Source organism: Symphodus melops, assembly GCF_947650265.1.
Source record: "Symphodus melops genome assembly, chromosome: 20".
Lineage (NCBI taxonomy): Eukaryota > Metazoa > Chordata > Actinopteri > Labriformes > Labridae > Symphodus > Symphodus melops.
Window position 1 is genome coordinate 8,836,514 of NC_136710.1, and position 23,786 is coordinate 8,860,299.

At 40.7% G+C, this 23,786-nt stretch overlaps 1 protein-coding gene across 2 annotated transcripts in view; it reads right to left on the minus strand.

The window, feature by feature from the left end:
- Positions 1–23,786, minus strand: part of LOC306841480 (glucosidase 2 subunit beta-like) — a 127,650-nt gene that overhangs the window by 70,351 nt on the left and 33,513 nt on the right. For both annotated transcript variants that reach the window (XM_079371416.1, XM_079371417.1), the window contains exons 9-10: positions 14,319–14,405; positions 2,105–2,174 (exon numbers count right to left, since the gene is read on the minus strand). In XM_079371416.1, the coding sequence (XP_079227542.1) occupies positions 2,105–2,174; positions 14,319–14,405 (157 nt within the window). The remainder of the gene's footprint in view (positions 1–2,104; positions 2,175–14,318; positions 14,406–23,786) is intronic.

Below are 23,786 nucleotides of genomic sequence, written 5' to 3' on the forward strand. Positions count from 1 at the left end.
CGGGGAAATAAAACACTTCTAATGCAGGGGGACCATCTGTTATCTGTTGCTGGTGTTTCAGAGCAGGCGGGCTCGGTGTGCGCACACACCAAAGTACACACACACACACACACACACACACACACACAGGCAGACAGATCGACACATTCTCACACAGTGGGAGGCGTGCATCGACAGCAACACACACAAATGTACTCACAGCTGAATCCTTTGGGATGATGCACAACAGACAGACTCTAAACTCCTATACAAATTGAACACTCCTTTTTTTTCCTTTTTTTTTTTAATTCTGCGTGTTCGTCAAATGTGCAGTAAATCTGGAGCTGTAAGGTGACAGGGAATGCACACACTTTTTTTTTTTTTATGCTAGTCATAAATACCCGGGCCTGTCTCCTCGCGGCAGCTGGAGCAGGATAATGTGCTCGCGGTGTGAAGGGGGGAATAAACTAGCTGCCTCACCTTGAAAACAAAACAAGGAGGCACACACACTGCCGTTCTACGTTGCCACACATCTACACAAGGTGCAGTCGCTTTTAGATGTGTTTGGAATTGTGGCCAAAGGAAGAGACGTATGGTAAACAAAGCTCTCCCTTATGCATGGATAATCTGTTTGTTATTTTCAGACAATAGCCAAGCTTTTTGCATATGCCAGAATATGTCTCTCACAGCCACAGAATATTTCAGATAGCTATATTAGCAGTAGGATTTGGCTTTTAGCTCCTGTGCTGGTATACATTGGAACACTAACATGAAGTTTTCAAACATTAACATGCATCAACAACAACATAACTTTGCCGCAAACACATTAGGCAAATTAAGATATTTCCTCCATGGAAAAATCACATTAATTTTCATTGAAAGATTCAATTCATGTTCAAGCAACTATTTGGGTTTTGCACTTCCACCAACCTTAAATCAAATTTTACCAAGACTGTCTCTTTTTTTGTTAAAAGATTCTATTGTCCAGTAAAGTTTTAAAGAAGCTACTCAATCTTTGAAAACATTTCAAAGACATTTTTTTTTTCCTCCCGACTTTAAGGTAAAGTAAATTCTTCAGTTATCTACAATATAAAAACAAGAAATACATTTGAGATTCTCCAAATACATCAATAACACAAATAACTGGAATGCTGTCAGTAACATGAAAATGAAACAAGACTTGAATAGATTTTACTCGGACAGTATCGGCGCGTGGTGTACCGCAAGGTTCTAGTTTAGGTCCCGTTTTGTTATGTGGCAACAAGCTACAAAGAACTCTCTGCTTTCATGAATGTACAGCCGCCCGGTAAAAATGCTTTTCTCCACATTTAAAGTTTATCTATGAATGCAAACAGTGATTACTACAAAATTTGTCGTTTAAGTCCTTCCCACAAAATACCTCAGATGAAATAACAGTTCAAGTGTCATTTTTATGGTCAAATTTAGCTGATTATTACTTACCTTACCTAGTCTTTTTTAAGACTAAACATATTTTCCCTTTATTCATAAAGGACAGTACATATAGTAAAAAAAAAAAAAAAAACAGGGAGAGAAAGTGGAGAATGACGTGGGAAACGAGCCACAGGTTGGACTAACCATGACCAACTGCAAGGCCATCAGCGAGTAGACGGAGCTCCCCCAACCTTTAAGCGAGGTGATCTCAAACTACCACCCAAAGTCCCTTCATTTGTGTCGTTTCTACCGCCACCACAACCGTCCTCATTCACGCACAGCCTGCTCTGACCTCCAACTTGGCGACAATGAAGTATGTACAACAAGAACCTGAGGAACACCAAGGAGAAATCTATCCTGCATATTATCCCATATGCTCTTTTATAAAGTGTTGAAAGATGAACGGGTGCTACACGAACAATGATTGATTGACACCTTAATAAAATAATATTCCATTACCATCAGGGGCAAAAAGGACCACAAGTGTGTGACTCAATAAAAAATGTATTTTATTACAGGAATGAACTCATGCATTGGAAAACTTTTACTCCCAGGGATGAAATGTTACTAGATCCTGTGGTTACAGCATTGTAAACAAAAGGGAGGGATTTTATATGGGGACCAGGAGAGCAGTAAGGTTGGCAAGGTCAGTGAGAAGGGTTTAATAACTTACCTCTGTCAGCTGCCTGTAAGTGTGGATCTTCTCCCACAAGACCGCCCGCTGCATCGTGTGTGTCTTTGATCTACAAGCACATAATGGAAGCAGAGAGGGACAGAAAACAAGGTCAAAGGATTCATAGACTTATAAGATCCTGGGTATCACCTGCATTTATGTATGAAGCTGGAATGTGTGTGTGTGTGTGTGTGTGTGTGTGTGTGTGTGTGTGTGTGTGTGTGTGTGTGTGTGAGTCAGACAGAAAGAAAGAAAGTGATCATTTCAGCTAGGGTCCATGACTTTAATAAGAACCTCCCAGCAGACGTTAAAAGACGCCGCGTGCTTGATGTTGCAAAATACAATGTTCCTCTCTGTGCTCGAGGAGGCTCCCAGGAGCCTTTGAGAGACAGTTTAATGATGAAAGACAACATGCCTGGATGCAAGTGTTCTGTTTAAGGTCGCTGGGGAGAAACAGGCAGAGTCAAAACAATTTTAGGTTTTTAAAATCCCCCTTTTTAAGACGCCACGTTCGTTTAGAAAGATCCGAGTCACGTGGTGGATCCTCACCTTGTGGAAGGCTTTAAGGAGATAATCGCTAAATCCTTCCGAGAGTAAATATTTTTCCCTGCAAAGCTGTAGCTGCAAAATATTGGTATACCTGAAATCAAAATATTGACATTTATCTCTAGCTAGGGAATCTACCTGAGGTATGAAAAGTGTGTGCTGGTACAGTTGTGTTATATTCTGTTGTTGATGCTTGTAGGCATTCTCTATTATGACTTTACAAAGAAGGAAAATATGGTGCAGAGCTTCACATCTATCCAGAGATTCTTTGAATATATATGAAGGATGACTAAACAGGACAAGATTCCCACACACGGGTCTGATTTGATGACTTGCCGCACACTGACATTTTTACATCACTGGAAACCAGACTGTAAACTCAACTGCGTTCGTGAGAGGAGTTGCCAAATGCAACGTGACTCACACTCTGAGGGGAGAACAGAAACCTGCTTAAGATCACCGTGACATCCAGAGCAGTTTGTGTGGTTTATAAAACTTTACACACGCAAAACAACTCTGGCTTAAAACAAAATGTGAAAGTTTTCATGCCGACATTTTTTATTTTTTTTTTACCTAGTTAGTCTTTCTTGGTCTGAAATTATCATCCACACGTTATTGGTAAGCTTGAGAGTATGTTAGAAATCTTGGTTTACGTTAGTTTTGACCTTCTGCACAGCTAGATGTGTCCACATGTCAACAGCCGGAGCTCACATCGCCGCAGCGACCACGACAAGCTGAGTCTGCGACACATATTGTCGCATCGCGAGTGGCATAAGATAATGGATGAGTCACTTCAAGCTCCGTCCTTTCACTCTACCTTTCTTCTCATGTCCACATTATTCCCCTTTTCCTGTTTGCGTCCGAGAATGAGACAACTGCTGAAACAAAAACCTTCAAGCGGCCACAAACGCTGCTTCAAGAAATCCGCCTGCACACGGAAACAGAGGCTTGCTCTTGAAAACTGTCTGCCTTTGAAGGATCTTTATTCTCTGTTCCCCCAGCTGCCGGAGATGTGAAACAGCTTAGACATACAATGGGAGCACCGCGGGTATTTGTCCACTGAGAGTGAGCCAGGCCCGGTAAATGAAAAGAAGGGCGCACATACCCAGGAAGTGCCTAATTAATTGACAAGCAGATATTTTGGAATTTATAATCATCAAACAGACTTTATTTTGTTCCCTCACCGCCATCCTCGCCAACCCAGCTTCCCAGGCGACTTACTTAAGAGACTTATCTTATAAATACAGCCCTAATCAAAATAAATGACTAAAAGCTCTGAGGGAGTTGAAGGCTATACACATTTACATCAGAGGAACTGATGCAATTTAAATAGCTGCCTGCGTGTCGACTTAAGGTTCAAATCAGCGGGATTCCTAACTTATGTAATACTTTCAGTGATGTGTTTTTTTTTTCTGTTGTTGTTGCTCACTTTGGCAGACCCATATTCCAGACAGCCAAGTAGGAGAGCTCTGACCTCCTTTTGTGCGTGTGTGTGTGTGTGTGTGTGTGTGTGTGTGTGTGTGTGTGTGTGTGTGTGTGTGTGTGTGTGTGTGATGAAGTCAAGTGGTGGCTGGTTCAATTGGTGAATATGTCATCTTTTGCTAAACCATTTCCACTCAATGTGTGTATGTGTGTGTGTGTGTGTGTGTGTGTGTGTGTGTGTGTGTGTGTGTGTGTGTGTGTGTGTGTGTGTGTGTGTGTGTGTGTGTGTGTGTGTGTTCGTTGCATGCTTGGGTCTTAGAGTAAAAGCATAGGTTTAATTCTGGACGTGGTAGTCAAACGTTTTTGATAGCAACTATGAAGCTAAGACTACCTTTCAACAATACTCCTGTATTTGTGATTGTCGGCTTCACGTACACAACTAGAGCACAATTTCCCCTCGTGCCACGGTTAATGACGTTGGGGGACCATAACAATATGATTTCTGACTTTTGAGTTATTGAGTAGAAAATGTTCATTCATCAAGCTTTTTACATCACTGAATCAGTCTGACACCGGAGCATGGCTTTTACGGCCCCCAGGGACTCCAGAAAGGTACATTGGTTTATCGTCTGCATATCAAGGAGTACAGACGTTGCCAAACTGGATTATTTGGCCCAGTGGTGGCATGTACGTAGATCGATAGAAGATTGGTAATAACCAACAGTTGGGTAAAGTTCTTTCTAAAAACGTAAGAAGATAAGTACCCTTGATGCCAACTCGAGTTTCTAGACAGTCAATTAAAATTGCATGATCCACTCTATAAAATGCTGCAGTGATGTCTACAAGAATACAAACGGGGCTCTTATACGTGAGTTTTCCAAACAAACTGACAATGACTGATATCATTCCCACTGTTGGGCTTTTGGTAGACTTTTGTCACAAAATACCACAGTGACTTATCTAAACAGCCAGTAGCTTTCAGTCTGCTACAGCCATCAGTAATGTCTAGCAAAGGTGAAACCTGGTGATGGATAGCTCATCGAGTTTCCTGTCAGCCAACGTTTTGATGGATATGCTGTTGCCACAAAGCCCAATAAGGCCGATTTCATCGCCACACCTCTCGGAGTATGAAAGTCCAACAAGCTCTGCTTTAAATCAAACTGAAGCTGCTGCAGTTATTTAAAACTCAGGTTTCAGCTGTTTTTGCGACATGACCGGTATCTCTGCTGAGGCTCAGAGTTTAATTGTAAATGTAGCAGCAGAGCAATGTTTGCAGAGTTCCCAGAATCGTTCTCTGCCTCGAGAAACAGCAGCTAATGCAAACTGAACTGGAGTTTGACATTTGGGGAAGTCTCCCCAGAGTTCGACTTTTGGACAGGAGGGCAGAGTGAAGGGTCGATCGGCACCGAGCATGGACCTTTTGCAGAGCTCTCACTCACAGTAACAAAAAGTTCTCATGCCTTGTAGGTCGCTGCTGTCAAGCCTTTACATCCAAACCCTTTTGACCATTTCAAAAACACTGGTGCATTTTCTTACCTGCTGGCTGAACTAATGTTACCCATGTAGTTACATACAGAAGGAGCTACCTTTATTGTTCAAAAAATAAAAAAAATAAACCTCCCCTGCAAAGAAGCACTCACTGAAATTCCTTTTTAGTTACATCTTTTAAAATATTGGCTGCTGTAAGATATTTGAGGGGCATGTAACATTTCTATCTTTGTTCCAGAAAGATTAGCATTGTCAAAGAAATTGTTGAAATTTGTTCTTCTTAGTTCCAAGTAGTTGAACTCCTCATCAACTCAGAAAAATCCACTTTGACTCAACAGATAAAGCACATCACAGTTTAACTGAATTGAATTTATTTTGGACCACAGTACCTGTGTGATATACAGTATGCTGGCGTAAACAATCTTTAATTTTTAAAACCTGCTGGAAGACAACCATTGTCACGGAGGATGTGTTGAAGCTGGCAGGGTAGCAAACAGTTGGCTTGCTGGCAAGCTATGCAAATATAAGCTAAATTGTTTATTTGACAGCTTTTCAGGACAACGAGCCAAAGTGTTTTTTGTTGGTATGTGCTAACTTAAAGAAAAGGGAGGTATATATATCTAACAATTCTCAGAAACTACAACTTTTAAGAAATTTAACAACGTAATAACAGGTCAAAATTTCCATCATTGAGGTACCTTTACCATTCTTTTACTGATAACAGTCTGATGAGTATACAGTGGTCAGATTGGAATGATATCACTTTGGGTGCAACTTCTCTTGAGCTATAAACAATTAAAACATGGGACAGAACTTGAGTCACCATTTACAACTTTACTTATTTATCATTATAGTGACTTTAAAATGTACAATGTCCTTTTTTTTTTTTTTTACAATCTCCTGAGATGACTAATTTTCCTAATGATCATAAATGTGGTTGCTTGATGCTTCATTAATCAGCCTATGAATATGTTATCAGTTATGCTAGCATTGCTAAATATAAGCGAAGAAATCAAACTTGTATTGATCACGTGTTCTTTATTCACAATAGTTCATGTCGGACTACAAGAAGGGAGGTTGACTTTTTGTTGTGAGATTTTCAGGAAGCATTTGAGGGTATTCAACATGAGCTGGTCAGTTTCAAATGATCAAAACCAGGTATTGATGCAAAATGTTACAATTCTTTAAAAGCTATCAAACAGCACTTAAATCTGTGCTGATAATTTTAAGTTTTAAATAATAGTCATTTAGTAGTAGTAGTAAATAGTAGTTTTAAATAATGATTTAAAACCAGCTGCCATTAGAGCCAGAGTGTAGGTGCTTTGACCGTTGCCACTCTGCTTTCAAAGGTGGTCGAGACTGAAAAAGGCTGTAAAAAGTCTTCAGAGTTTGTTGAATTCTGTCTTTTAATGGTGTAGTAACCAACTTTCTCAGGTGGCGAGGGGCAGCTACTGACATTCACGATGTTACTGCGATTCATTTTTCAGAGTACCAATTTGAACCTTGACACCGTTGAATCGATATTTAACTGCTTCACGACTAATCTTGGCATCCCTATTAAAGTCTTAAAGTCAAATGCATGCCTTAACAATTTTAATATGCACTGTATTTTTTCCATTTGGTTTAAGTTGGCCATGTTTGAGGATCTGATGCTGGCAGCATTTGAGAGCAGATCAATGCTGTGCAGACAGTGTGTGGTGGTGTAAGTGTGCATATGTGTGCTTGAGAGACGGCGTGTGTGCTCTGCGAGAGGTAAAATAATGACAGGCGAGAAAGGATGGTTGGTGATGCTGTGACGGGGAAAAAAAAAAAAAGCGCCTCATATTTCGAGGCCTCAGGCTGGGCAGCTGTGAGAAACGTCTTCTCTCTTATCCCCTTCTTTCCATCCCTCCCCCTCCCTCCCTCTGTGGTGCTGTTTAAACAGAGGACAAAGATGCCCTGAGTGCTTTTCCTTTTCCGATGCCATACATGGCTGCCGGCGCTTCTCCTCTTCTGTATCTCCAGCTCGCAGCAGAATGACAAAGTGAGTCATGGTGTTTCTAACAAGTGAATCTTTTGATTAATTTTAAATGGCACTTCCTATCAAAATATTCCTCCAGAAGGAGTAGAGCTTCCCGTCTTCTATAACATATTTTGATTTATTTTCACGCAAAACAGTAACTTTGGTTCCGCGATTTGCAGCTTTTATTTCGTGACTCATATCTTTTGGAAAGCATAATTTAGACTTTAAATGATACTATTACAGTGAGAGGGCGATTCGAGGTGGATGCTGCACTTTTCACTGTGCGTGTGTGTGTGTGTGTGTGTGTGTGTGTGTGTGTGTGTGTGTGTGTGTTCAAATGAGAGGGAGGTAAGTATGATGTCGGTTGCTAAAGCAGCACACTTGTCTTTGAAAAAACTACAGTATGCTGTAAATTCATGGACATATGGCAGATTTTTAAATGACTAAGTTTGATGAAAACACACAACTTTATGCAAATGAGGGACACACACACACACACGCATCTTTTATACATCACTGGCACCCTCTGCTGCATCATGGGACACCAGTTCAGAGAAGAGCGCGCGCCAATTAAAGTTCTTTAATCTGGTAAAAAGGATGCATTTCTCTTTATGTATGCATGCATATTGGGTGGTTTCAAAAAAAAAAAAAAAAGGAGAGGGGGGGGGGGGAAAGAAAAAAAAAAAGAGCAGCAGCTTGCATGTCGCCGTCACACTTTCAGGTCATGCCAGTTGGCTTCCAGAATGTGTGACAGCGGTGAGATTGGAGCAGAGTAGGAACAAGAACAAGAGCAGAAGGGGAGAGAACATGGCAGCAGAGGACTACCACTTCTACATCAAACGAATGTTGTCACAACAGAGCGACAGAGCCGCCCCTGTTAGCTGTGACATCGTTCAGCTGCTCGTCACGCTGAGCAAGGCAAGGTAGGAAGTGTACGTCGAGCTGGCACAGTGTTTATTGAATAAAAGAGAAGGGAGAGAGGGGAAGGGCAGCGAAGCGAGCGTGCTGCGGCCTTGACAAATCTTTGTAAGTGGCATGGAAAGGCGGCCGTTTCTTGTTCCATGTTGTTGAACGTTGGGAGAGAAAATTTAGAGAGGCTTCCAAAACAATAGAGGTAATAGTTGACGCTGGCATTTTTTGAAAAATTCTAGCGATCATTTATTTACATTGTGTTTATTTAGACGTAAAAGAAGCGTGGAGGTTGGAAAGAGAGCAGGGTAAAGTTTTTGTGTGATCTTAAAAGTGTGTAATGGCATCATTTAGCACTCTACAGTAAATGTTGCAATCTGTGCAAAAGCAGATTCGCGTCCATATGTCGGCGTTTGAGCAGAAATCAGATGGATCAGCAGAAGTTCGGCAGTCATACTCAAATTTAAAGAAACAGCTCAATGATCAGCAGCCAGAGAGCTCGTGTCTGTGACGGGGGGGGGGGGGGGGGGGGGGAGGAGTAGGAGTGTCACGAAGACAGACAAAAAGAAAGGTTGTGTGTGTGTGTGTGTGGGGGGGCTTGTCAGGCGTCATTGCGTGCCGCTCACCCTGCTCGTCACAGTGTAACTGAGGCAATGTACCCCCATGAAATATTCACCAAAGTTGTCTTTGCTTAAGATGGAGAGCGAGGGTGGGGGGGGGGGGGGATGTGCTGTGATAAAAAGAAAGATAGATTTAGAGTCCCCGAATGCACTTGATGTCAGGTTTGCTTAGGCCTCTTCACGTAGGGGGGCGACAGGGAGAGCAGCAGGGGGTCCATTAAATGTTCATAAATGTACCTCTAACAGTGCGCCAGGCTCTGCAGCAAAGGCCCAAATCACCAAAAAAAAACACTCTGTTAATGCTGCTCGGCTCTTTAAATATCCAGAGCACGCGTTGGCTGGCCCTGCTGACACAGTTTGGTCCTTTCCAATAAGATTTTTTTAGTCTAAGACTCGTTTTTGTTTTGCTTTGTTTTTATCCTCCACTTGGATGTTTTCAACATATGGTCCCATCACTTAGTGCTGTTATTGTGGGTAGATTACAAAAAGTGAACTCTTCATTTTCAAGCTACAGGCATTTTGACAATTCCTTTTCATTCCATTCCCACCAATGAGATCCATTTGTAAATACCAGACTTTGCCGGTTTTCAACCCCGAGGCCAAATGTGACAACCTGCTTGTTTTCAGTCTCTAAAGAGATGGAGCCATTATGCATGTGCTATTTCATAATTCAAAGCCCTCAAAAGCATGAACGGGGAAAAAATAGTGATGGTTACCAACAAACTCTGCACACAAATTTAACTGAAATAAATGGTGGAAAAACACAAATTACTGACATTTTGCTAAACAGCACGACAGTTGCCAGCACCTAACTGTCGTAGTTGTGAGTACATTTACCTGAGAACAAATCGTCTTTTGGGGCTAATTAGTAATGCAAGTGATTCGGTACACTGATGGGCATATTTGTCAATTTGTATTTTTTAACATCCTTTCCTGGTAAAACTTTCTCACCGAAAAAAAAAAGCAAGAAGAAAAAAAAGCTCACTGGAATCATAAAAAACATGCAACCAAAATCCCCGGCACCACCCGGATCCGACTGGCAGAACTTTACATGCGAGCGGTAGAAAGGAAAGCAGTCTGCCTCGCTCAGGACCCTTCACCACTCGTTTCAGCTGCTCCCCTCAGGCAGTCGTTTCAGAGTCCCAACAGCGTAAAAGAAAACTTCCAGAAAGTCTTTTATTTCCACAGCAATACGCATTTTAAATAAGGCTAGATAAACAACGTTTTTTAAGATGCTAGTGTGCATTTGTTTTGACCTATCTCGAGTTTGACTTTGAGCTATCTATGACCTAAAGTGAATGTTTGTATGTTTTAGGTTAGCCTCAAATGAGGTCATTTTCTGTCACGATGTGAAAGACAATAAAGTGTTTTGAATCCTTGGATTCCACCGTTCAGAAAGGATCAGAAACTGACACCAACAATCTAAGCAGAAGATGTTTCATTGAAGGTGTTTGGATGGGCTGTGCTTCATTCCAATCTCTTCAATCTGTGACAAAGCATTACACCGCAGGCTGCAGAGATACTAAAGTAAAGACAGTGTAATAAGAACCTAATGAGGCTGTATGAGAGATGATTCATTAGCCATGTTTGCGTTCAGTACATTGGAATAAAGGTTGCTGGGGATGACATGTAAAATGAAAAACGCCATTAGCCACCGCAACATTACGATGCTCTAGCATACCCCAATCTGATCCTTTATATTCACGTGAAAAGGTCATACATGTCCCCAGGATGCATGACATGTACTCATACAGCTTTTTTGATTAAGGCATGTCGAGAAAATCAAAGAATTACTCTAAGTGGGCTGACATATGGCTAAAATGTGAAGGAGGTAGCAGAAATGGCTGAAGGAGACAGTGAAGAGGATGAAACCAAAGAGGTATGGAAACTCAACAGCTTACAAGTGGATGAGAATCTCTTGAGAGTGTAAGTGTCATCGTGATGTGGAAGTGTCATATAGGAGCTCAAAGGTCTCCTGCAGAAACAGAAGTAAAGCTTAAGATGCTCGGTAGCGAATGGCAATCATTTCTGCCATCGTTCACAAGCAGCCGCGAGAACGATACGACGAATAAATGGACTCCACCACACCTGCAGGAGGCCGCTAAGATAAGAGACATTTTAAAGTAACTAAAAAAATGATATGATATCTACAGAAGAAAGAATGAGAAAAGTCTTTGGGACAAGTGGAATTAAAAATGGATTGACTGCATCAAACCTTTATACTGACACTGTAAGAACTGAGAGTGCACAGAACAACAACTCCACTCGTCAAGAAAAGACAATCGAGAGCTTCCGAGTGCCTCGAATGCTTCCTTTTACAGTTTGAAGGATCTACTCCAACAAGCTTTTTTGCAGCCGTTAAGCTCTGAAGGCACGGCCATGAATACATTCAGTTCTATTGTATTTAATACTAGAAAACACATCTTACACTTGTTATCTTAAACCAGCTTGAGGTTCACAAATTGAACATATTTGTGCGTCTTTAGAGTCGTTTTTAGAAGAATAGAAATACCTAAAATCTGAGAACAAAACAAACACATGCAAAACATTCTTTGAGAAAAAAACGTTCAGGATCAATCAACACCTCACATTTTCTTTTCTTTTTTTCCATTTCAAAGATTTGTGATTTTAGGTCTTATGAGGCAAGCTGCTGCTTCAATCAGTGCTCATAAACTCCATATTGTGGCGAAGGGGACACTTTTAAAGAGTAATTCATGTCTTTGGTCCGAACCTAAAAAGACTTTTCTTATTTTAGACTCCATATTTTCTAGAAGGTTTCTTTGATAACACGACTGTACTGAACTGGTTTGAACACATTTTTGAATCCTTAAAGCCCGTTTTCAGAATCACTGCTGAAAGGTCATTAAGATTTTAACAAAGACAACTAAAATACTTAAAAGATATGATGCTCCTAACTAATTGTGTCAGCTGGAAAAAAAAAAAGCACATCAACACTGTTACAATGTGCGAAAAACAAATCAAAGAAAAGCTTCTCTTCTCTACAATGCTGCTCTTCGGATGATTTCTTTCCTTTTCATTTTTAAGAATTCCCTCAGAAAGGAAGCTACCAACGTACAAAAAATTGTATTACTCAAAGCAATCAGTCTAAAAGAGCAATTGTGTTGATATTTTGAATGCTGGCATCAAAATTCAGAACAAGGCTGCTACCGCTAGCAAGTAATAATAATGCTATTCAAATCAAGTCTGTGTATTTCAGTGGTGTTTTCATGAAAAGATGGTGGACGGGAGTTTGCCTGATTACTCACATTCTAAGAGAAGCCATCCGGACGCTGAAATCTAATCTGAACCCCAATGTTTTGGTTTTTTTGTCTATGGAAATGACAGGTTTCTTATCGGCGGAGTGGGTTATTTGAGCAGATCCTCGCCGTGGCTTAGCGACGGGACTCAATCACTGCTGCCCGGCGATAGGCCTCACTTTGGTCCCCCCCTCCCCTCCTCTCATCTTTTTATCTCAGAGGAGCGGAAATGAAAGGATGGTATCTCATACTCGCCACGTCCTCGGTTCAGGAGATGGAGAGAGGAGCGGACATTTTCTTTTCAGCTGTAAGATGAATATGTGCTTTATAGACCTGTGCTCTTGAGGAAATATGTCTGCATTTTAGAGACTCTAAATGAACACATGGTGGAGGAAGGGAAGCATTTTGCGGTTGTGTTGCCTCTGCCATGATAGTCAAGAAATCAAACTAATAACACTCGAGTATCTGGAGTGACATCATCAGGCCGTGGTTCTGGAGACTATATGTACAACTCTGAAAAATTAAGGACTGTGAACATTATTATGAAGGAATACAAGTTTTCATCATCTTGGTTTTCCGGGAAATAAATCAGTAGGGTTTTTTTTCTTCATATTTATATGCAGGTGGCTGTGAATGAATCTGGTTCTGTTCAGCGTTTCTTCTCGGTAAAAACACGTCTTTCCATGTCACTGTTGTCAAGGGCTTGTTCAATGGTGGGAAAACGTTGGGTCTCTGTTGATGACATTATAAAGTTCTTGATGGGCTCTTTGTTTTAAGTGTCATGAGATTGGTTGATGGTGTACGTAGCCCTTGATCAATCAATCAATCAATCAATCTTTATTTATATAGCGTCAATTCATAACAGGCGTTATCTCAAGACACTTTACAAAAGCAGGTAAAGGACCTTACTGTTTGTCTGTTAACATTAACAAAAGGGCAGGTAACAAGACCATGCTCATTGTTATGTTTTGATAGGATGTTTGGTTTAAAGTCAGTAGAAAGGTTTGGGTTATGTGTTGAATCTTCTAAAAGATGGAATCGTTGCCAGATAAGGGTCACAAAGAATTTATAAATGAATTCAATTAATTCGAACTTTAGTGGACTCGTTATCTCCATTTCCAGCGTCTGACAGAGTGAGGGAACGGCCCAAACTGGAGAAAACTACCACATTAGCCGTGAATTGTCTTAACTGTCTTTTTTTACTGTTCTACTCAGACAGGAGCATTCTGGGTAACTGCAGAACGCAGAGGCTTCCAGTAAATCCAACTCATTCCTTTCCCAATCGGATTTTCACATCGTACGACTCCGCATGTCAGATAACGTTGAATGGTCGAGAAGAAAAGAAGCACAAAGAAGAGGTCGTGTTTGGTCTCAAACTAGACTTTTTGTGTCCTGACCCGACCTCACAGGAGAAGAGAAAGTCAGTCCAAATGTCCCAATTTGACTTGGGATTGAACCCGCAACCTTCCAGTTGACGGATGACTGACTCTCCCAGCCTCCCCCTGAACACTTCACCTATTCACTATGCTGCTCTGTCCATTGGCTGATAATGTATTTCACAGGGAACTTCTCCCTCTTTGCATTATGTTTGTAAAAGGACCAGACCAGCTCATCTTCTGGACCAGTCAGACATTTTCCTACAGGGCGCATGTGAACGTAGCTTTAGACAATGTCGAAATCAAATCTGGTATATTAAGACAGAATTTTCAGATACATTCTTGAACTTCAAAATATTTTGAAGCTATCGTCTTCTCATCTCTCGCTCAGTGGTTGGAGCAAAATGGAGGATCGAGTAAGCATTGCTGAGTGTCATCGAAACTCTTGCACCAATGATATCACCAGGACGAGACGAAAACAAAGCTCTGCCAAACCCCGATGTAAGTGCAACGAATGGTATGAGGGACTGTTTTGAAAAACGCAGTTGGCCGGAGGGGAAAAAGGAGAGCGTTAAAGAGAAACAGAAGACTCACCTTGACATTGTCTCCTCTAATCAGGATGTCCCAGAGCATGTGCTGAAACTTGAAGAGGTCCATCTGATGAGCTCCTCCCAACAAAGCCTGGAGAGTTCAAGAAAAAAAAAACCAACACTTTAAATCAAAGCAGGACAACTGAGCAGGTGATATAGTCAAATGGGATACAAACACAATATATGAATCAAACATGAGCCCCAATATCTTCTTAAGCCTCTGTATCTTTAAATACACTCCACATTCCACGCGTTTTCTCCTTGTAAATTCTTAATGCAATCTAATACAAGACCTGCATCATGAGTGGACGCATCTCCTCAAACGCGCGCATACATTGTGACGCATATATCTCCGGACTCACACAATCTCGCATCTTTTTCAGAGAGTGCCTCCTCGCCCCTCAGGTACGGGCTTATAAAAAGTGCATTACATAACTGATAATAAACTGCACAGCATCCATCTCCCATTCAGCTCACCTCCCAATAATCCCCAGCGCCATATCTGCTTATCTATTCAAGTCACTCTCTCATTAAATCAGCCTTTTACAACCAAGCGGAAGAAGTTTACTGCTTATGGAAGTCAAATACCATTAATCAGAGAGAGGGATGTAGTCCAACAGATAAACTGCATGTTTTAATTCACTGGGGGACAAACACATCATTCCGTCTTTCTGGATAAAATCCTTGAGAAGAAAGGGGGCAAAAACAAATGCAAATTAATCTTCTGTCTTTTTGCCTGCTGGAATGGGAGTTATTTAGGCGTTGCGTACCAGCGGATGCCCATCGGTCAGAGGACCTCGTGCAAGGCCTGAAAAAGCCGAATGTGATGCCGAGTGGAGAGATGGGGATGGTGGGGTGGAAGGTGGTGCAGCTTTCAGTGTTTATTCATCTGAAACAGTGTCCCCTGGAAGCCATTTTGGCAGCGATGCATCACAGCAGGCGCTGACCTTTAGATACTATGCACAATTAAGCTAAGCTAATAAACACACACTGTGGATGTGGACATTTTGGACTCGAAGGCAGGTGCTGTGAAAACAAAAAAAAAAAAAAAAGTTCTTTTGTGCTTAGGTAGCCTTTTCAAAGCCAAATTGAAATGTGTTTGTTTGAAATGCATACAAATGAAGCCGTGTGCGCAGAGAGGAAATGAGCTAAATGCCAGTTTTGTTTGAGGCTGAAGTTCACAGTTTGTTATTCAGTATTCAGCCTTTTATCTTTTGTTGCTGGTGACATGCTCTTTATATCTGAAGCTTGACCTTTGTAGAGGAATCAGCAATTTATAGTTAGGCAGTCCAAGTCTACCAAAACAGAAACAATTGGTCCATTAATCCACAGCTGATTGACAGATAGGTCTTCTGCAGCCGTTTTGATTGAGGATTCATTATTGATCGAGTCAAAAACTATTAAAGATGTCAAATACTTGCTGCTTGCAGTCTCTCACTTTGTAACACTGTCAGTGTTACCAAAGACAATGAAAAGATGGACGTAACATCTGAACCCCTGTTTTGAAGCTATTTTGGCCATCACCATTTTTGTAAGTAAAAGTGACCATCAGGACAAAATAGTGAATACCCATTGTTACACTGGTAACCACTTTTCAACCACTGGTAGAGCTATGAAAATACCTAGCTTCCTGGTTGATTATTCTTTAATTTGGACCGTACTTTACTGAATTAATATTATATTGACCATTAAATGATTCACTGAGGCTATAAATGAAGTTCTAGCTTTGTACAACTGGATTTATTTTTGTTATGGGAGGAGTATACTTCTTGCCAATAGAAAAAAGGCAGGTTCAGAACAAGCGTAGATTTGGCTTTGATTCTAAAGCTACAGACTGGATCAATTCTTCTCAAAGTCTGGGGTGCAGAGACATTACAGGTGGCTGGCTGGAACATCTATTGTTCAATTTAGGTTGAGTTAACTAAACACTGAAGCTTCCAACATGGGTGCACATCAGCTTTAGGGAGGAAGGGGTGGAGGGAGACAGTTCTCTCTAATGTTTGAATTTGGGCTGCAGTAAAGTATTCATTATAAATGCTACGTGTCACAGTCACATATAGCTCTTCAAACTGTTCCCCTTTTTTTTTATAAAGGTGGGTGGGTGTCGAAAATGTTCCTCCTTCAAGGGGGTCATGACAGAAAAGGATTGAGAACCAATGGACTAGAGATCCACTTTTAGAGTCTTTGGTTGTCATTGTTCCCTAATTTGAAAATACATTTCAAATGTTTACATTTTGATCTGGTCACTCTATTTCTATATGGAACCATGGATGGCCATTTATTGACGTTTGTTATAACAATCCTTCTTAGTTGCAAGACCGTAATGTGTTTTTTGGCGTCATCTGGTAGAACAGCTTTTAAATAGCGAACATTAGATTTATGGTCTGTTTTGAGCTTTTATCAGTCTGTTCTACACCCATCAAAGTAATCGCATTTGCTTGTTGGCCAATGGTTTATCGATAAGGATACCACTCCTTCGGGGTACAAGTGTAATGAGCGTCTGCCTTGTCCACATTACTGAAATGGAATTTAGCAATTTAAAGACAGACTGAAAAAGGGAACAAGGTTTTGTTTGAAGGCCAAAAATATGAGCAAAGAAACAAAAACGTATCAAAAATTAAAGATTCACATCTGAACTGTACATTTTATATCATTTCTGGTGGTTAGATTGCACAATAAACATGTATCACTTTTATGTAAGAGTACTTTTTTGTTCATGTGAACTGTAGAGGAACTTCAGGTTTCCAGAGATTTGTCTCACATTTTGCGAAATTTCCCCCAACGCGTCTGACAAACAAGCTCTCCGGTTGATTTCGTCCAACTTTACATGAAAGCGGATAAAACAGTATGCAGAGGCATCGCCTTACAGAAAGAGAGGGAGGAGGCAGATCAAATAACATTGTTACATACTGTGTTATGTTATTTGATAAATCCAGCTGGTCCCTAAAGCACAGTTCTACAAATACCACTTATATCCACCTGGCAAGAGAATATTGGGTTTCTAGACGGAGTTATGAAACGCATCACCTTGCAAATATGTGGAAAACGCACAAACAAAAAGATGAGACATTTATTACCACTAGCCTACACAAGTGAAAATATTACCACTCCCACACAGTATTAGAGTGCATACAGCATGTGTGCATATAGAGTATACGCATGCATGAGCAGAGGGTTACATGTGTAATAAAGACGCCAGCTTCTTATTTCAATTTGCCTCCTCTGAGCATCCTTGTCACTCAATTTGAGCTTTTATCCTTTGCAAGAACCCAGCCAGCGACAAATACAGCAACGCAGCATGTTGTTGAGAAAGAAAAGGACTCGCTTGTGATCCCCATTCAGGCCCTCTGACAGACGAGCACGGAAACATCGACCAAAATAATAGAAGTCAGAGGCAGATTTCCCCAAGGTAGCAAAAGCACTGGCTGATGCTGAATGGTACACGCAATCCCTCGAGTGCACAGGTCCAATTTGAAGCCCAGATGGTTTTCCAGTGAAACCTTCCCCGATAAATCCAGCCAGGACCAATCACAAACGAGTAAGAATGAAATCTCAAGTTTAATTTGGTGATCGGGGATTATCCGGGCAAATCTAGAAGGATTGCTTGGCGTGACTCTGTGGAGTTATTGTATTCTGTCATCCTCACATTTCTCAGGTAGCCTTGTCAAAGCCAAAATTGAAACGTGTTTGTTTGAGATTAAAACAAATTCAGCTGTGTGTACTTTGAGGAAATGAGCTGAATGCCAGTTGTGTTTAAAGCCGAAGTTCACCGGTTGTTATTCAGTATTCAGACTCGTATCTTTTGTTGCTGTTGACGTGCTCTTTGTATCTGAAGCTTGACCTTTGTAAAGCTACAGCACTTTGGGTACGGCAGATGATCAATTCTGTTTGAAAACAAAAAACAATTAGGTGTATTTATTCACAGCTGATTGACGGATATGTATTCTGCAGAAGTGTGGTTATTGTTGCTCGCGTCATTAACTATTGAAGTTGCTCATTTGCGATGATTTTCTGTTTTGGTAAATGTTACCAAACCCCCAAAAAAGAAGTGGATTTAACCACCAGCATCATCCCACTTCACAAGGCTCTGTTGTGTTCATTTTATCTTCGCACTGGAAACTGTATTTCAGATTATGAGAAATAACTTAAGTGATGTGAGAGTAAAGGGATGTCCAAAGATGAATATTGTTATGAATGAATAAGTAGGGATATTGATTATGGTACTGCTTAAAGAGAAGTGTATGGGCTCTATAGTATTGATACTTACCTTTCAAAATGTGATGCAACAATAACACTGGGTAAAGATGTGAACAGATGGGACTGCTTTTCCTTTCTTATTGAGTTCAACTTGCTGATGTTGTCTAGAAGATTATTTTAAAAGGTAATTGAGAAGCATCAATGTGACCCAGGTTTGTTGATGCTACTATAAAAGGTAGCTAAATGTGTGCAGCACTTGAGCTCAAGACAACTTTACCCTTGGGTAGAATAAAGTGCATAGTGCTAGATCACATTGTATCCTATCCTAAGTGCTCAAAACCAATGCTGTGTCCAGTCTCAATAACAAAGGGCAGTCTAATCAGGATTTTTTTTCCTAACCCACTTGTATTTTTTTAACCTTCATTAAAGGCAGGGCAGGTAATTTCCTCCAGATACACTTAATACGTTTTTGGTTGAAATTCTATTGATGTCCTGATAGTAATTAACATCTTATGTGCTGTGAAAAAGGAAAGAAGAAAATCTGTCATCTGTAGTAGCTGTATGTCAGCAAAAACATTGTTTTTCATAAATCAATCAAGCCTCTCTACCGCATGCATGCACGAGCCCACACTCAAAGCATGAGCTGAAATCTGCTTCCGGACCAATGGCGCTAGTGCATGTAAGTGAGGGGCGGGGCTTTTGAGGGAGCACATAGGGGAGGGGGTGGGTGAATACGGAGAACAGAAAGGATGCTACTTACAAAATTGTAAGTAGCTAGCTTTTAAAAATTACCAACCGCGTCTTTAAAGAACTCATTGAAGGAGGAGTGGCAGAGAGCCAATCAGAGTGATTCCTCTCCACAACCGGTTACGGCAAAAGCCTCCGACAAGGCCCGAGCAGCACCACCGCTGCTGTTCACAACACACTGACCATAACCACCGTGTCTCTAAGGCAGCCTTGACAAGCCCTGATCCCCAACAGTCGCCCCGGTGTGGACCTATATTTTAGGCAGGGAGGGTGTTAGCTACAGAGGGCAGCATTTCTTATGACAGAATGAGGGCGGCCCTCTCTGCTCTGGCGATGACTGAGAGGTAAAGCTGGTTATACCACTTTTGAACAAGTCAGTGGTAACAGGAGTCAGAAGAAAAGAGTGATGGAAATAGAGTGGGCGCAAGAAAGACTTCATAAAAGGACACAGTGAGGCAGAGCAGCCTGACTTAGCAGCCTGGTCGTTCTCCACCCGAACCATTCTTCTAACCACACTTCAGTAATGTTAAAAAAAATGTAATTAAAAAAAACTGCTCTGCAGCCATCCAACGCCATTGACTCTTCAGCTAACAGAAACCTCGTTAGCTAGGCCAAATAAATGTTACATGTTTTAAAACGGACCAGGAGCATGACCCAACGTTTTTTGGTGCGCAATGTAAATCTTACGGTTAAAACATAAAGGTTTTACAGCCTTATACTGTAGAGGACTTCAGTAAAGGCTTCTATAAGCACGAAGTGGGCACAGTGGCTAAAGCAGTCAAAGAAGCTCCACTGATACAGATTTATTGAAAGTTGCACATTATGTTGCAGGCCTCAGAAACCATAACACCCAACGACCTTCGACAAAGACTGTTCCAGCTCCATTTCCATCCAGTTTAAAGAGGCGAGCCCACATTAGTGAACGTTCGTGAACCCAGGATGTAAACAGCCAGTACTTATGCAGGGGAGGGAAAGGAATCCGCCATCTTTGTTTGGTTAGTGTTGAATAAAGCCACATTTCATCAACACTACATGAATGTAACAGCACTTTATCAAAGAGCTTATCAACATTTTGGTATTGACCAATTCAGCACGAACCTATGCTAATACGGTCATATGCAATATTTTTGGCACATTTTAAGAACGTGTAAAGAAAAATATGATCTTTATTTTGGCTTCAATTCAATGGAAGGAAAAGGAAAACATTAAATCGAAGCAGACTATCTGCGGACAACTTCCTAAGGGAACAGTTGCAGTGAACTTAACTACATTCAACGTGTTCAGTGATAATGACTTCAGCATCAATTGATACATCCCTGAAGCTGATAAACCACAAGGTAATCTTCCAATGCACCCGCCTGATTAGGCCACCTGAGGCAAAGTAATTAGGGATGGAAAAATCTAAGTTAATACTCTAAAGCTTTTTGCCTAACTTCACTGGGGTTTACAGCGGCAGAATCGTACAGGCAAACAGTGATAAAGCTGTACTTTCAGCTTATTTCTGACATTTCTTTGCTTATTCTAATGGCTGCTTGTACAAAGTAGAAGTGTTCTGGATGTTAGAGGGAAATGTAAATTTCTGTTATCAAGCCTCAGTCACAGTCGACTTTAAAGTAGTTCATCTTGGACTTATTTTGCAGATTAACATCCTTGATTTTGAAAAAAATGTTTCATTGTACACATTAATGCAAAGAGAAAAAAAGAAAAGTCAGCCAGATAAAGTTGTCCCTTAAAAAGTAGTCCATCATCAAACAAGTCAATCAGAATAGGAGTGATAGAAAACGTTCACATTTGAGATTTAATAATAAAGCAAAGTTGTTCATTAATCATTGGTTCCATCGTTCTCACTGTGCAGTCCTGCTGTTACTGAGATGACCATATTACATAATGTACTGTATAAAGGATCAGACCACACCTATGCTACAGACAAGTTGTGTAATATGTTTCCCCATTTTGAGGCATATTTAATGATTTTCTGGATTAATTAAGAACACTATTTGACAAGTGTGTCCTGAATCCAACATACACATTATACATATGTCCATCCAATTACTGATCTTCCACTTAGATTCACACATTGTTTAATTTTACAAAGTGACCCCACAATAAACCATTTTAAGAGAACAGTAGGGATTAACTTCCAGTTAGTATTTTGTTGTTTGTTTGTTGAGTTTAAAAGCTCTAAAGCTTAATTTTTGTCCATAGTTTAAATAAAGGTTGAATGAACCTTGGTTTGAGGTTTGAAATGGAAACAAATTCTTGTTCTTTAAAAGTCAATTTGTGGTTGGTTATTTAGTTGGCTCTGGTTTTTAAACCAGGAAGCTTTTTTTTCTCTGTTCTGCTGATAAAAACCCCAATTTAAAAGTAAAAATAATCAGTAGACTGTGTATCAATGTAATGATGCTACCCTTCACCATAAAGATGAAACCTTAAAGCTTTAGATACAGAGGAGTACTTTTCAAAGATTACACTGGTCCCTGTGGCATTTATTTCATCAGCAGCGGCTCTAACTTGATCTAATCAGAGCCAACCTTTGTGCGGAGTTACACCTGCAAAGCTCGATTTCAGCTTTTAATGGTGTTAAAAAATCCGGTGTTGTTGTTGGGCTTCTTCAGCCATGCTAATGAACACTGCCTCTTTTCTTAAGATAAAAGCAACAAGACAGGCAGATGGATCGATATGTGGCTTCGCATCAGTCTATATTCTGCTCAGTATCCGGGCCCAGGGAACATTTCATAAAGGCCATAGGGTCGGCTTATCACGGAGCTAAATGCCAATGTAATTATTAGTGTCTGGAGATAGTGGAAAGGGAAGCACATCCTGCGGCAGTACACCATATTTAATTAATGAATGTCACTCTGTGGAGGGAGTGAGGGGAGTGCTTGAGAAAAGAGGGAAGAAGGAGGGAGAGGGAGAGTGACAACAATACTGATCCTGACTTAGGAGCACAGGAAGATAAAATGCACTATGATGACAAAGACAGGAAGCTGAGATTATACAAGAAGGAACATGAGTATAATCAGGGTTTTAGCTCGAGCCTCGTTACAAAACACAAAAAATATGCTTTTTTTTTTTTTAAACGTGTCCTCTGTATTGTTAGTATCATCTTTTCCACCAGCAGCTGTTGTTAAATGTTCAGGAAAACACGAAATGCGAATTGGACGGCGGATTAGCTGGTGCGACGCATAAACCACCTGCGAGTGTGGGTGCATTTTGACCAGAGAACAGATGATGACAACCAGGTCGCTTCAGTTTAGTGACAAAATCAACCACACACTCACTTTTGAAAAGATGAGTGACTCAGATCATCCTCCAGACTGTTAGACGGAGAAAGAAAAAAAAAAAAAAAAAAGAGAGGGAAAAAAAAACCCGAGCAGCTGTGCTCAGTAACATGCAGGGTTTTATTTGCATCAGTGATGCTGTGGTTTAAACAAACTGTTATACCTGTGTGGCACACCTGTGAGCTGTCAGCTGCTGTGTTTACTGTAGCTGGTTGACATGAACACCAACAGAGAGCGGCAGGAGCTCAGTGGCCATCCAGAGTGATTGGAGGAGGGTAAGCACAGAATGCTGAGGGGAGAACATTGCTTTCTGAATGCGCAGAGGCTCTTGATGACTGTTTATTAAGAGCTTAAGAAAGGACAAGTTGAATCTTCATGAATATATGTATATGTATATATTCATGTTTTCAGAGACTTTTATAGGCTAGTACAAACGTCAGTCATCGGCACAGTTGTGTATAATTGGCCGTCAAAACAGGGGCAGGCATCTCCTTTCAACGCAGCCTCTCATTGGCTGTAATAGACTAGAAACAGTGACTCAAAGGCCATAATTGGCCAAATGAGGTGTCATCAAAAGGTCAGCGGTCAGACGGCACAGGTTTGAATCCAACATGTGGCTCCTTTTCTGCACACTGTCTGTGACCCTATCCAATTCCCTTTCTCTAAAATAAAGGCAGAAAAAGGTAATGATGGCCAATAGTGAAGAAAACCTTGCATATCAGCATAAATCCAGTTCAGAAGGCTGGAAATAATTGTATTGTTTCAATCAAACCAGACACATTTCCAATTATCAAATACAACTCTTCCCTGGGTGCCGCCATTCGTTTGTGAATGACAACCTCAATAATCAGCCAATTATTGAGGAAAGAATAGAGAACTAATAGCAATGAGACAAGCGTGTAATATTACATTACGTATTAAGTGTAGTTTGTCATTTGGATGGATTTGTTTCCATAAAAAAAAAAATAATAATAAAATCACCTTATACCAAGGACACAATCATCATCAGTATGCTCAGCACAAAACCAATAAGTGTTTTGTAAGCTAGAACTGATACAGGACTGAATCCATTTATTCCACAATCATGAGTATTGTCCATAAATGATCACGCCTGCCTGGCATAGAATAGAATGGAATAGAATTCTATTTCAATTAAGTGCACAAATGAGTGGTCTTTATGGTCTGTTCCTAAAGAGGGGACAATGCCTCCATTCACTGCTGTTGACCATCCCAGTTTATATTTGATA